Source organism: Cucumis sativus, chromosome 5 (genome assembly GCF_000004075.3).
Source record: "Cucumis sativus cultivar 9930 chromosome 5, Cucumber_9930_V3, whole genome shotgun sequence".
NCBI classification, from domain to species: domain Eukaryota; kingdom Viridiplantae; phylum Streptophyta; class Magnoliopsida; order Cucurbitales; family Cucurbitaceae; genus Cucumis; species Cucumis sativus.
Genome location: NC_026659.2, coordinates 5,547,509 through 5,561,358, shown reverse-complemented (window position 1 = coordinate 5,561,358; position 13,850 = coordinate 5,547,509). Strand labels below are relative to the sequence as shown.

General features: G+C 28.8%; 1 protein-coding gene across 1 annotated transcript; it reads left to right on the top strand.

The window, feature by feature from the left end:
* The first annotated feature begins 2,660 nt into the window (after positions 1-2,660).
* LOC101215389 (probable signal peptidase complex subunit 2) lies at positions 2,661-5,671 on the top strand. The gene is made up of 5 exons (XM_011656682.2): positions 2,661-2,853; positions 2,925-3,076; positions 3,342-3,423; positions 5,047-5,189; positions 5,269-5,671. Exons 1-5 carry the CDS (start codon positions 2,773-2,775, stop codon positions 5,363-5,365), a joined length of 555 nt encoding a protein of 184 aa, XP_011654984.1. The 5' UTR covers positions 2,661-2,772; the 3' UTR covers positions 5,366-5,671.
* The last annotated feature ends 8,179 nt before the right edge of the window (positions 5,672-13,850 follow it).

The window sequence follows — 13,850 nt, the reverse complement described above, 5'->3', positions numbered from 1 at the left end:
TCACGATGGCGATGTTGACATTAATATTTTTATCTTCGTAACATTATTTTAATTTAGGGAGACGAAAAATTACAGGTTTGTTGGGTAACATTTTCGTTTCTTGTTTTATGTTTCTGTTTTCATTTTTAAAAGAAACACAAGTGTTTGGCAATGTTTCATGTTTTTCGTTTTTAAAAAAAAGTAAAAATGTTTTCTATTTTATAAAGAATTATTGGAAAAAAATAGTTTCCTCCTTCGTCTTTCAATTATTTTTATTAGTTTCTTTTTTTTATCTCAATTATTTTTCTATTTCCTTTTCTTTTTCCATTTTTGTACATGATTCTATTTTTTTCCCTCTTATTTTCATCTTCTTCCCCAAATAACTACTCTCCACGTGGTTTCCTTTTTCTTCTTCCTATCTCCATCATCCTCCCCAAATAACCATCGTGTTCTCCAAATAGCCATCATTTTTCTCTTCCTCTCATCGTCTTCGCCATCTTCTTCCTTGTCTCTCATCGTCTTCCTGTATTCCTTTTCGTTGGATATGAGTTTTCCTCTTCCTCTTCGTGAAGATCTGAGTTTTCGCTGAATTTTTGGGTTTTTTGTCAAATGTGTGTTTTCGCCATGGATTTTTGTCTTCCTCTTCGCCGTGCATTTCATTCGTCCTCTTCATCATGGGTTTTCATCTTCCTCCTCGCGCGGTTCTGTCCTTCCGATCTCAATAAATCATCTTGATCTTCATAAGATTACTAGAAATCTTTTCTATCTAGGTTTGATAAAGTGAGTGATGTAATGTTTAATTGAATTAGATGTGAATAAAATAAAAAAAAAAATTTGAAGAAAATTAGAAAACAAGAAATAGTTATCAAACACATTTTTTATTTATGGTTTTTTTTTCTTCAAGAAACAAAAAATCAGTTGTCAAACACATTTATGTTTATTGTTCTAAAAAAAAAGAAGAAACATGAAACAGAGAACGAAAACGTTACCAAACAGATTCTACCTTTTCAATTTTTTGGTTTTGGGTTTAGTATCTATTTGGTACCTTCGATTTCAATATATTACATTTTATGTTTTAAGTTGTGAGTTTTGATTCAATTTTGGTCATTGAGTTTCACGGTTAACCTCGATTTTCACTAGATGTTCTACTTTTATATTTTCAGTCCTAAAATTAATTCTAGGTTAAAATCCTATTTTAGTCCCTAAATTTTGCATATTGTCCTATTTTGGTCTTTGAACTTTAAAAAGTGTCTGTTTTAGTTGTCGAACTTTTTTTTAAAAAAAAAATTTGGTCACTACCGTTAGAATTCCATTAACTCTTTACCATAATGAGAACGTAACTTTCTATAATTTGATGATTAAAATTTAGATTCATTATATTAATTAAATTGGTAAATAACCCAAAAATGTTGACAATTTATTCTGAGTTTTTATGCCAACGTAGAAATATAATTAACACACTTGAATTAAACAAACTCAAATTAAAAAATAATTTTGTTTATTTTCTCCAAAACTTAAATCTCTCACATCTGCTAGTGACTCCCTACCCTTATCAAAATCTAGAAGACAATGAATCAACCAATCTTTAACTAGAAATTAAAACTTAAATTATTAAAAGTGATTATCTTATTTGTCATCCAAATATAGAAGTCATATCACCATTCCATTAGAGAGTTGACCGAATCTTAAGGGCAAAGACCAAAATATATGTCATTTTTAAAAGTTCGAAGACTAAAACATACACTTTTTAAAAGTTTAAAAACCAAAATAGAATAAGATACAAAATTTAGGGACCAAAACAGAATTTAAACCTTAATTTTACTATTGTTAAAAAAACAATGAAATTTAATTAATTACCTAAAGACAAAATTGAAATAAAACTAAATCTTGAGAAAACGTTTTGAAAGTTACTACTAAATTGAAATTAAATTCAAAATTTAAAAATTAATAGGTAATATTTTGAAAGGTTAGAAAAAAAAATATTTTTTTACTTGAATTTCTTTAAAAGAATTATAACCCATACATACTTTTAAAAAAAGAAAAATAATTTCATAACTCTTCAAGGTTGTTTTGAAGCCAAATTGACACATGTATGTATCTAACGATAGAGGTCGTTCACATCCCTCAGGCTAAGTTGTACTAAAAGAAACTAATTGAGGTGAAGGGAATGAACTAGTGGTGTAACCCGTTGGATTGAAGGGTATTTTGGAAACTATTCAGACTTTTAGATTGACTGAGTTGGTAATCCAAATAATTGGATAAACATTCCCAACCCAACCCGAAAATATATGAATTGGATTAGGTTATCGAGTTGTATAGGTTTTTTCAGTCTTAATATTTGTTAATTTTTCATATCATTATAACATCATATCCATAAATTCTCCCATCCAAAAACATATATAAAGTACAACATTTATACAAACTTCTAAAATGTAAAAACATTCGAAGTATCATAGTATAAAATTTAACATAAGTATATATAATATCACTAATTCATGTGAGGTTGAGTTGAACCGAATTTTTCAAACCCAACTCAATAAAAAAAATCCGACCTAATTTAAATTATTAAATAAAAGGACTATTTAGGTTATTGGGCAAATTAAGGAAATATATTATTACTAAGTAGAGAGAAAATAAATAAATTATTAATTATTAAAAATTGAAGAGAGAAAAATATAATTAAAAAGAAAAAAGAAAAAAAGGGTCGAAGAAGACTGAGTCTCCTCTTTCTCAGATTTCAGACAAACCTTCGTAGACGGCGAAGAGAACTGAAACCCAAAAAGATTTCAAAAAATGGCGTCCAAAAATGCTAAAAAGGCCAATCTCTTGGATCATCACTCTCTCAAACACCTACTCGATGAATCTGTTTCTGAGGTAATTCAATCTCTTTATTCCATTTCCTTTTCCCTTCAATTTTACTCTAGGTTTGAGCCTTTTCCTTGCAGATTGTCACCACTCGCGGCTATGTTGAAGACGTCAGGTTGAGTAATGTCAAATTGATTATGGGCACTGTCATCATCATCATAGCTTTGGTCGCTCAATTTTACAAAAAGAAATTCCCTGAGAATCGCGACTTCTTGATCGGTTGCATTATATTATATCCTTTTTTTTTTTTTTTTAATGAATCGCGTTTTCTATTTATTTATTTATTTTTTACCGTTTAGATCTTTTGTTGATAGATTGAATTTCATTTCTTGATACTGGTGTCCGATGGGAATGGGTATTGGATTAAATGGTGGATATTTTCGAAGGTTGAAATGTGTTGTACCCTGCTCCAATTTTTTAGTTTTTTATGTTTTGTTTTCGTTTAGTGGAATGCAAATCGTTGGTGGTGTCTCTTATGTGATCTTTAACTCTGGCAAGTATGTAGTTTTTAATGGGATCTTGCAGTTTATTGTTTACACCAAGGAGAAGAACGCAATTTTGTTCACGTATCCTCCTGCAGTAAGTTCCTTCAACTTTTCGAACAATCCTGTTTTCTAGCCCGTTTGTATGTTTATGACCACTATCTAAAGCATTAACATCATGATTATATATGATATTCATTTTCATGTTTAGAGGGGTTGAGAGGGATGCAATAGAAATATGATCTCTTGTTCATTTCATGTTTCTTATTGGACTTCAATTTTGAAGGTTTTTTGTAATTATCCTCTAGACATGTATAGTTGGGGTCCCTTCTTGTAGAGGGAGTCCCCTTTTTTTGTGGGCTTGATTTTTGTATGTCCGTATATTCTTTCACTTTTTTTCAATGTAAGTTCTTATAAACAATGAAAAAGAAATGATATTCGTGCATTGTTTATTTTTACTATTGATTTATAATGTCTATTGGCTACATATTAGGGTTTCTGAATATAACCAGCTCAAAAAACCACAAGTTGTATAAGTTTTGGTAGTGATACATTTCTTTCTTTTGTTTTTTCGTTAATCTATGCTTCGGGAAGAGAGGAGTATTAGAGGTTTGGAGGACTCTAGTGATGGTTTGTCTCTTGTTAGATTTTGTTTTTCTTTTTCGGCTTGGATACTGAATATCTTTTGCAACATTTCTAAAGATACTATTTTGCACAAAGGGTGCCCCTGTATTCTTTATTTATTTTATCATTTTTTTTATCAATGAAAGCTGCTGTTTTTACTCCCAACTTAAAGGCCTTCTTAACTTGCATTTGGAGTTTTGACTTCAGAAAAAGCTTGACAAAACCTCTCTTATAGTTTTTTGTAATATGAATGGATTTCGAGTTTCAAGTTAATGTAGAACTGGGTTCCTTGGGTGTGTTCTGAACAATTACCTTTTCCTTTTTATATTGGAATTTGGGTAATTGGTTTCTAAACACTATTCTCTTTCTCTTTTAGTTTTTTTCATAGATGTTGTGTTTCTTGAATAACTGAACTTCTTATTCCAATTTCATCAGCTTGTGGATGGAGATGCCAGGGTGTGTGCGATCTTATGGGTCTTGTAGGGTGAATAGTAGGGTGATTATTGGAGAGGAATTCTAAGGAAATTTGGTCCCTACTCTTAGTTCATTATCATATATTTTTGTGGGCTTCGATTTCAAGGACCTTTTGTAACTATTCTATAGGCAATTTCATATAGTTGGAGTCCCTTCTTGTATAGAAAGCTTCCTTCTTTGTGGGTTTGTTTTTTGTGTGGCTCTCATTTATAACGTCTTTGAAATCTGAATATACTAGCACATTTTAGAAGAATCAACTTCTTTGCTTCTTCATGTCTAGAAATTTGAAAGGTTTTCTTTTTTCCTTTTTTTTTCTTCAGTTTTTTTTTTTTTAATTTATAATTTTTTGGGAATTATTTAGCCATTTCTTTTAAAGTCTTGTATTAATGAGGAATTTTTTTATTTGGATACCTATGGAATCTGGGAGTTGGGAAGAAGGGAGGCTAACATTTCCCTTTTTTTCTTTTCCAAGAATGATAGAATGATACCATGTACAAATATTATTTAGGAATTCTGGGCAATTTGTTTGAACTTTACAACTTCACCAATGCTTTCTGAAACTGCATGCATGCTAAACCTTTTGAGGTCATTTGTAATCTTGTGTTGTAATCTCTCTATACAGGGATCCTTCACCAGCACTGGGCTGATAGTCTCTTCAAAACTGCCCAGATTCTCAGATCTGTACACGCTGACCATATCTAGTTCGGATCCCAAATCGATTTCCGCTAATGAACAAGTTCAATTTACCAAGAGTGTCACCCGCTGGTCTCTCTTTCTCTCCATTTCTGGAGTCTAGTTTCTTAGTTTCTTTACGGTTACCAACAAAAAATGTATTATCTTGCAGGTTTACTAAAGATGGAGTTTTAGTTGAGGGACTCTTCTGGAAAGATGTCGAAGCATTGATCGATGAGTATGCTAGAGAACCAAAAAAGAGCAAGTGATTTCCTATACAAGCCTTCTTTAATGGGGGGATCTAACTTTCAAGTAAAGTAATTGTTTTCAATTTTTCTTGCTTCTTTTCTATTACTAGCAAACTGAACTATCTTTTTCTAATAGACTTTAGAAGCAAAACAGGATGAGCCTAAATTTTCAATATCGTTTTTGGTAATAGGGGAATATACTCTCTTAAAGTCTCTTAGCTCATATGAAAACCACAAGCGACATAACTTTTTTCCCTTTAAACCTTAGTCGAATGTTCGTTTCTATAGCATATTGTTTGATTGAAGATGTTTCTTTTGCATCATCAACCCTTGGTAGAGATGAATTTGCTGTGAGCTACTTGAACTTTTATTTCTATTTGGAATAACTTTCTAGGTGTAAAAAGAAGTGTGTTTTTGAGCATTGGAAAAGTCGTGCTTCTTTTTTTAAAATTGATTGTAGTGGTAAGCATAGTAACCATGCACAAGGTGTGCATGGAGACAGCACAATGTGAAAACATTTACAAATATGACAAAATTTAGAAAGAATATGGACCGACTATTTGCTAATAGAATAGTTCCATTAGCAATTAGCAATTGACAAAATGTTGTTTCACTAGTAGTTGTGATAGATTGTATCAATTATATATTTTGGTATATTTGCAATTATTTAAAAATATTGTTGTAAGAAGAATTATAAGTTCTAAAAGTGCTACCTATTACAACCATCCTTTAAACTTGTACGTTTGTCTTTTTAGCAAATTCATTGATGCTTTCAAATTTCTATGTCTTGATTTCTTTATTGCAGAACTTTGCGTAGTTTTAGTTAGAACAAAATGGGATATGCCATATCTCATTCAAGTTGAGTTGAGGAGCTGAGAGTTCTTTGACCTCAACTGACATTACAAAGTAACATAAAGGTTTTTTTTTTTTTTTTTTTGTACGAACTTATTTTAAAAGATTATCTTATGAGAATTGGGAGATAAATTTTTAAGAAGGGGATTATCTGCACAAACGTACCTGAAATATTGTGTTCATTGCAATTATTCCCTCCACATACTTGGTTATGCAATTGTGATAATTGAGAACATTTTGGACCGTTTAGTATTTGACTATGAAATTCAAAGTGTTAAATGTTTTGGAAAATGAAAGAATTAGGTCATTTTTTCTCCTCTCCCCTTCTCTCTGTCTTCCTCAGCTTTCCATGAAATCTCAATTCTCTTATTCCTGCCCGACACCAACACACATAACATACCCTTCCAAAGATGTTAAATTTGAAGTTTCAAACTAAAACTCCTAACCAAAGATATGGTTACATCTTTCAAGACATTTTTGATACTCTTGAAGTGGCAATTCTGGAATGAAGAAAAGATTGCCGCATATAGGAGAGGTTTTTTTCCATTTCCCCATATTTTCAAATGCAACCTTAAAAGTTCGATAATTAGATATTTAACCTTGTTTCCAAGCGACCATTTTGAAAAACGGCCCGTGCATGATATTTTTTTTAAATTACCATAATTATGATATTTTTTTAAATTACTATAATTGTTTCAATATCTGTGCTCTTATAAAAAGTCTCTCTAGATAATTTAGTTTAATATCTTGAAATTTAACAATTTTGTCGAAGATTTTAAAACTTTAGTTCTCTTAATTTTAAAATAATCATATTATTATTTTTTATTGGCTGATTCTCAGCCTTTGTTTTTATTTTAAAATAACCCTTCACTAAATTTTAACCCTTAATAAATTGAAAATTAAAATCTTGTTAGATCTTAATTTATTTTTGAAATTTGAATCTTTAACTTGTTGGGTCTTGTTCAATGGTAGATGAGATGAAAACAATCTTTCATCTTAACTTCCATTTGATTGATGCTCCTTTCAACATGTCTTTCATTCAACTTGTTTATCTAATTCAATCTAAATTTTTTTCCTCTTTTGAATATTTAATTTTTCAACTTTCATTATATCGTGATGTTGCAGCAATCCTTATGTTATTGCTATTATCGAAGACAAAGATGTGTCGTGGTTGTTATCCTTTTTTTTCTAATTTATGTTTCTACTGTTGTCGACCATGTTCCATTTGTCCATCAAATCCAATACAATTTAAGGACATATACAAATCCAATACCTCGTTGAACTTGGGTATTTATTTATTTTACACATTCAACTAGTGTTTTTCATTTGAAATATTTATGAATTTTATGTGGTAAGTACTTATGATATTTGTTTTCTTATGAATTTTATTATATTGATACTTGAAATTTTATTTCTATATCTGCAATAATAATTACACTATAATGTTTACCTGTGTTTACTTTTGTGTAACTTTAAGTAATAACAGTTGTTTAAATGTAGATTACATATCAATCTTTTTTATGCCCTCTTTTGTTTCCGCGAGAATTCACTAATTTGTATCTCAATGTTTCTTATTAAATTTAAATTAACTTATTCTAAAAATATAACATTATATATATAATTAGTTTAGTACCATTAATTCATGTAATGGTACAATAGTGTAAAGAAATTAAAATTAAAAACATCTTTGCATTAATGGTGTTTAAAAAGACTTTTAAACCAAAACATTTTCATTTGATTGAATAATATTAGTTAAATTATAATTTCTACCAACTTTGTTTTCCATCTATAATTGGATGTTCGTCGGATTGAAGAAATAAAGTGTCAACTAACGTGATTTCGGGAGTGCCACATGTGTATGGTATTTCATAAAATGCCAAAATACCCACATTCTTCGTATAACGTAATTATTTCAATATTTACGTTTTTATCATAAGTCTCCACAACGTAATTAATATGTATTATGCTCTTGTGAGTCTGTAATTAATTTCGACGTAGTAATTACATATCTAATCTCTAAATATATGTTTTAAAACAAGAAGAATAAAAACTAAAAAATAAAAACAAAAACAAAATAAAAAAATGAAAATTAATAAGTTTTTCCCCCTATTTTTCTTGACCATCTCACTATTTTTGTTTCATTGTCACGACGCTCCTACTCTCCAACTCTCCCACTTTCATCCACTCTCTTACTTTCTCTCATTCTCCCACTTTTTCTCCGTAGTCTTTCACTTCACTTACTAATCTAAAAATAAAATGATCTAACCTTCGGAGGAGGATGTTGAAATTTTTAGAGAAAATGTACAACTTTATTGTAAAAAAAAAAAACTTTTCATTTGGAAGAATTCGAGAGGATCAAGAAACAAACACTTTGCATTTATTGGATTTAAGGCACCCTTGTTTTGCCATGTAAGATTTTTTTTTTTAATTTAAGTTAATTTAATTACTATGACTTAAAATTTATTGTGGTTTTTTTTAATTCATGATTGATGATTCTGCCATTAATTATTTGACACTCATTTAACCGTGTTAATTATTTATTTGAATTACCCATTTGAGTGTGATAATTAATTAGTGTCATGCACAGTTAATTATTTGACACCAAGGTGTGTTAATTATTCATTTGAATTATCCATTTGGCCGATGCGTTAATTATTCATTTGAACCAGTCATTTGGCTCTTGTGTTAATTATTCATTTGATTAATTAATTAATTAGCATCTTGGCATCGTGCATTAATTATTTGGCTATTATTTGCATATGTATTAACGTGTTAATTCTTCATTTGCATCATGCATTAATTAATTAGCATGTTTACCTACTTTAATTACTTGACACTCATTTGACATATGTTTTAATTATTTTGACATTTTGAGTTAATTATTTGCATCTGCATTAATTAATTAGCATCATAGGATCGCGCCACTTATTTGGCACACATTTTGGTGTGTTAATTATTCATCTAGCATCCTGCATTAATTATTTGCATTGACCAACTTTAATTATTTGGCACCCATTTGGTGGTTTAATTATTTGTCTCATTTTAATTATTTGACACTCATTCGACATCTTGTCTTAATTATTCAGCGTTAATAATTATAGATTTGACATCCATTTGGCCTCCTGTCCTAATATCCATTTGGCCTAATTAGTATTGTGGCATGGTTAATTATTTGACATCGTGCGTTAATTATTCATTTGATATCTTGTGTTAATAATTATTCATTTGACATCTTGCTTTCTACATTAATTAATTATTTTGCATCATGCTGCATTAATTAATTATTTTTGCATCATTCTTATATTATCTATTTATTTATTTTATCTGTATTATTTTATCTTAACATATTAACTTAAAGTATTTTTCAAATTTCACAATGTTTTGTGGTTATTATTATTTATTTTTTAATTTAAATATAAAAATCTAAGTTGGAGAAAATTATTGTTTTTTTATGGATTTTATAATTTATCCATTTGAAATTTAATTAATAGATTGTTTTTAAAATTATAAACACATTTCATATTTTAAATGGGACGGAGTGTTTTACATTAATTTATTAATTCTTAGATACATTAAATTTTTCATTAGACACCTATGATAGAGATTAAATTATCAAATTTTGGTATCTTAATATTCTTGGTGAATATAAAAAAAATATATCATTTGAAACAAAAATAAACTTCATTTTTCTAATGGCTACCGTGCCACCCATAATTATCAATTCATGCTTAAGTTTTATTTTCTTCCATATGAATCGATAAGCATGAGACATTTTAAAAAAAACATAAATAAAAACTTTGTTTTGTGAACCTTTAATTTAGTTTAAAAGGTAAAATTGGATAACCATTTTATAGGTGTTGTAGAGTGCTAACACCTTCCTTATACAACTTATTCTTGAACTTAAATCTCATGAATTTACATAGACATCTTTTTTATTTTTTTTCTTTGGGTGACCAATCACACCTTAACATAGTTGGTGGCGACTCCAAATTTATTTATTTATTGAAATTAAATAAACAAGGGAGATCGGACGCTCCGCATCGCGAGCATGTTGCGACATGATTCATGGATTTGGACCCTTAAGAAACCCAAGTTTTGGAATGAAGAAAGAGATAGATAAATGTGGATATGTCCATGTCTCCATGAGCGAGGAGAAGAGAGATAATTTACATATATGTTTTTTGCTAAAACTTTTTCTTTATTAACCGTTTAACTTTTGGTAAATCGTGGTCATTAATTTGTTTGTGACCGTTTGTCTTTTGACCGTTATTTTTTCTCCACCCATATATATGCATCCCCTTCTTCACCTAAATGGAAAAACAAAATCTCATGAATTGATACTCTCCAAAATCGTTTTCTGTATCCCGAGCATTATAGTGTCTTTGAGTGTTGTGATTTAATTTTCAATTGGTTTCGGTATAAAATCGATTAAAGACTGAGAAGCTATTTTATTCCGGGGATGATGGGGCTACCACACTATTTGCACAACTAGAGCAGAGCCGTGAAACGTCTTAAAGAGATGGTGATCCACGACTTAGCTATAAATTAACTTGTTTTCTGTTTTGCCGCTTCTGTTCGAGTAATGATATCTTTGGTGTTCTGATTAGAAAACTAAATTGTTTGACGAACGAACCGAGACGTGAGAGACAAAACGAAGTGCGACAACAGAATAACTGTAGACTTAGAAGACACTTCTCTTTTAAATTCTCGAACGTTTAGAACCTGAATTTTTAAAAACACTTAGAACGTTTTAAAACTTTCTTCTACGACCTTGTAGAGAAGATATAATTTTTTTTTATTAGAGATTATAATCACCACAATATATTATTGAAATCAATAAAACTTAACTTCATTTAACAAATTAATTTGTCCTTTTTATTTTTGTTTCGAAAATTTGGTCTAATAACATAGCCAAAATGATAAAACCAACATCTTATCAATTCAAATATCTAATTCATATTGACTCTTCTCTCATACTTGTCTGCAGGTTATCATTTTGGAATAATTTTTTTAAGCTTCACTTATTCAATAACTAATGATGATTTTTCTCTCTTCTGTTTTTATTTTTAGACCACTAAGAATGAAGAGTTAGCAACATATAATTGATCATCCAATGTTTTTTGACGAGGAATATATATATATATAGTTCTTAAAAAACAATATGATAAAGTTACAACCATATCAATTACCTTCAAACCTGTATGAGTAGGGAGGAAGAAAATAGAGAGGGAGACAACAAGAAACATAGTAGGGACCCAATTTTGTTATTTACGAAAGTTTAAGCGTTTAAAATATAGCGTCAAAGTTTATAATTTAATGATTAGGCGTCAAAGGTTTCAAATTTTCGTCCTTACTTGACCAATGAATTCGAAAGAACTGAAATTATGTACATCAACCATTTTCATTCATTACATTTTATACTTTGTCAATAAATTTACTAAACTTAAAAATCACTGACTTATATAAGGAAAGTCCATCCATACTATGTTTCAGCCAATAAAATTTTGATTACTTTGTGAGAATTAGTATTCTTTTTTCCTTAAATGCATTAAAAGTTTGACTTACGATTTACATATATAAAAAAGATAGATTTGTTTAAGTTTTTGTTACACAAGAAATTACTACAAAATTTGCCCCCTTTCAATACTACCATTCTCTTTTTATTAGTCCAAATCAAACTTGTACTTTAAATATTAATCTTTTAGTATAATAAAGATAAAAAAAAGTTAAAACTATACATGTTAACATATATATTTTTTCAAACAGTGTTTATTGTTTAAAATTACATATTTGATTTCCTTTTAAAAACCAAGACAAAAAAAGAAAAAAAAAGAAAAAGAAAAAAAGGGGTGTTGAATTGGATTATGAACAAGACCTTTTAGACCTAATGAAACAAATTGACCCACCTGACTAATTATTGAGTTGACCAAATGGGGTCTATGGCTGATCTCTCTTAGGCCATGACCCCATTTTATGACTTTGAGGCACCAAAGGAATGTTTATTTATTTTTTGAAAAATTAGTTTTATTAAAAATAAGAAAAACAAAAAGCAGAAAATAAAATAACAAAATCCTATTTCATTTCCTTTTTTATTTAAAATTATCATAAAGCTATTACAAGCAGTAGAGGGCATGTGAAATTGTGTTCATCCACAGAATCACTCACCTCAAGACAATCCTAATTGTCACTGCTCTTAATTGATATTGATAGTGAAACCCCCTTTCCCTTTCCCTTTCCCCAACTTTCTTCTTTTCTTTTCTTCTTCTTTCTTTTCTAAAATAAGGTTTTGATGAAAACTTTCTTTCTGCTCTTTAGTTTTCAATTTTGTTTTTAAAGAAAAACACTCTTTTCAATTTTGTTTTTTTATTAGGATGAAAATCCATGCATATAAATCATAACCTATATTTGGTTTTGTTACATCATGATTTGTTAAAAGAGGTTGTTTGTGAGAATATATATTTAAGTTTTAAATTTTAAAATATTATAAAATAGACCAAAATATTTACCAAATATAACAAATTTTAAATTTTTATCAATATCATACACGAATAGACATGGTGATAAAATCTAAAATTTTATTTTATTTTACTGCTTATATTTATTTGGTTCAAAAAATGATATAACCTATTTTAATTTTTTTTTTATATAAATTGACATTATATATTAATTAAATTAGTAATAAGCTAATGAAATTTTTGTAAGGGTATTATTAAGATATTAATGAGTAAAAATTGTATGAAACAAATAAAATTATGCAAATAATCTCAAAAATTGAAAAGATACTTATTCACTTAATTATATGAAAAATGAAATGTAATGGAGGGAAGTTATTCCAATTCTAAATAAAGGGTTTAGCAAACTAGAAAAGTGAATTTTGGTGGCCATTACTTACACAAAAAGGAGAATATATGTATATATATATATATAACAGAATAATTCAAGAAAAAAAGTTAAACTAAAATGAAGAAAGAGGATTATTACTTCAAAAATGAAGAATCTATAGTGAAAAAACTCAATAAAACTTTACAATAAAGTCACTGCCATTTTGGGAATACACAAATGAAAAGAAAAACATATCCACAAAATTATTTGAGTTTTGCTGTCAATTTTGGATAACCCTAAGTTTTGACCCATATTTTCTAAAACAAAAAGTTTGTTTAGGTTAAGACAACGAACTCTCCGAAAATCTTCGTAATAGTATGATATTGCTTGTTTTAAATATACGTATTCATAGTTTTGCTTTTGAAACCACTCCAAAAGGCCTCATACTCAAGGACGGATTTATTAAAAGGCTAGGGGCACATGCCCCCACTCACATTACCAGTTTTTGTATTTTAATATTAATTTTGAAATGTTAGATTACAATATATATTAAATTTAGCTTCACTTTGCATAAATTTTGCTTCTACTGTAGTGGTTGTGCCCTCTTGGTTTTGAGTTCAATTCTCATTTACTACAATTATTTTTACGAAATAGATTTTCTTTCAAATACCAATAATTTTTTTGCGAAAGAAAGATAATTTGATTTCCCAAAAGGAAGATAATTTCTTTAAAAGAGGAAAAAATCCTCATATATAACCCTATCTTATTTCCTAGATCTCATTTGTTATCTAACAAAAAAAAAAAAAAGCAACAAAATGGGTGATCCAAACTT

Bases quoted from the DNA above. Each gene is read 5' to 3' on its own strand.
- LOC101215389 (XM_011656682.2), top strand. From the start codon at position 2,773: ATGGCGTCCAAAAATGCTAAAAAGGCCAATCTCTTGGATCATCACTCT. The intron at 3,424-5,046 runs GTAAGTTCCTTC...CTCTCTATACAG, and splicing joins TGTTCACGTATCCTCCTGCA to GGATCCTTCACCAGCACTGG. The intron at 5,190-5,268 runs GTCTCTCTTTCT...ATTATCTTGCAG, and splicing joins ACCAAGAGTGTCACCCGCTG to GTTTACTAAAGATGGAGTTT.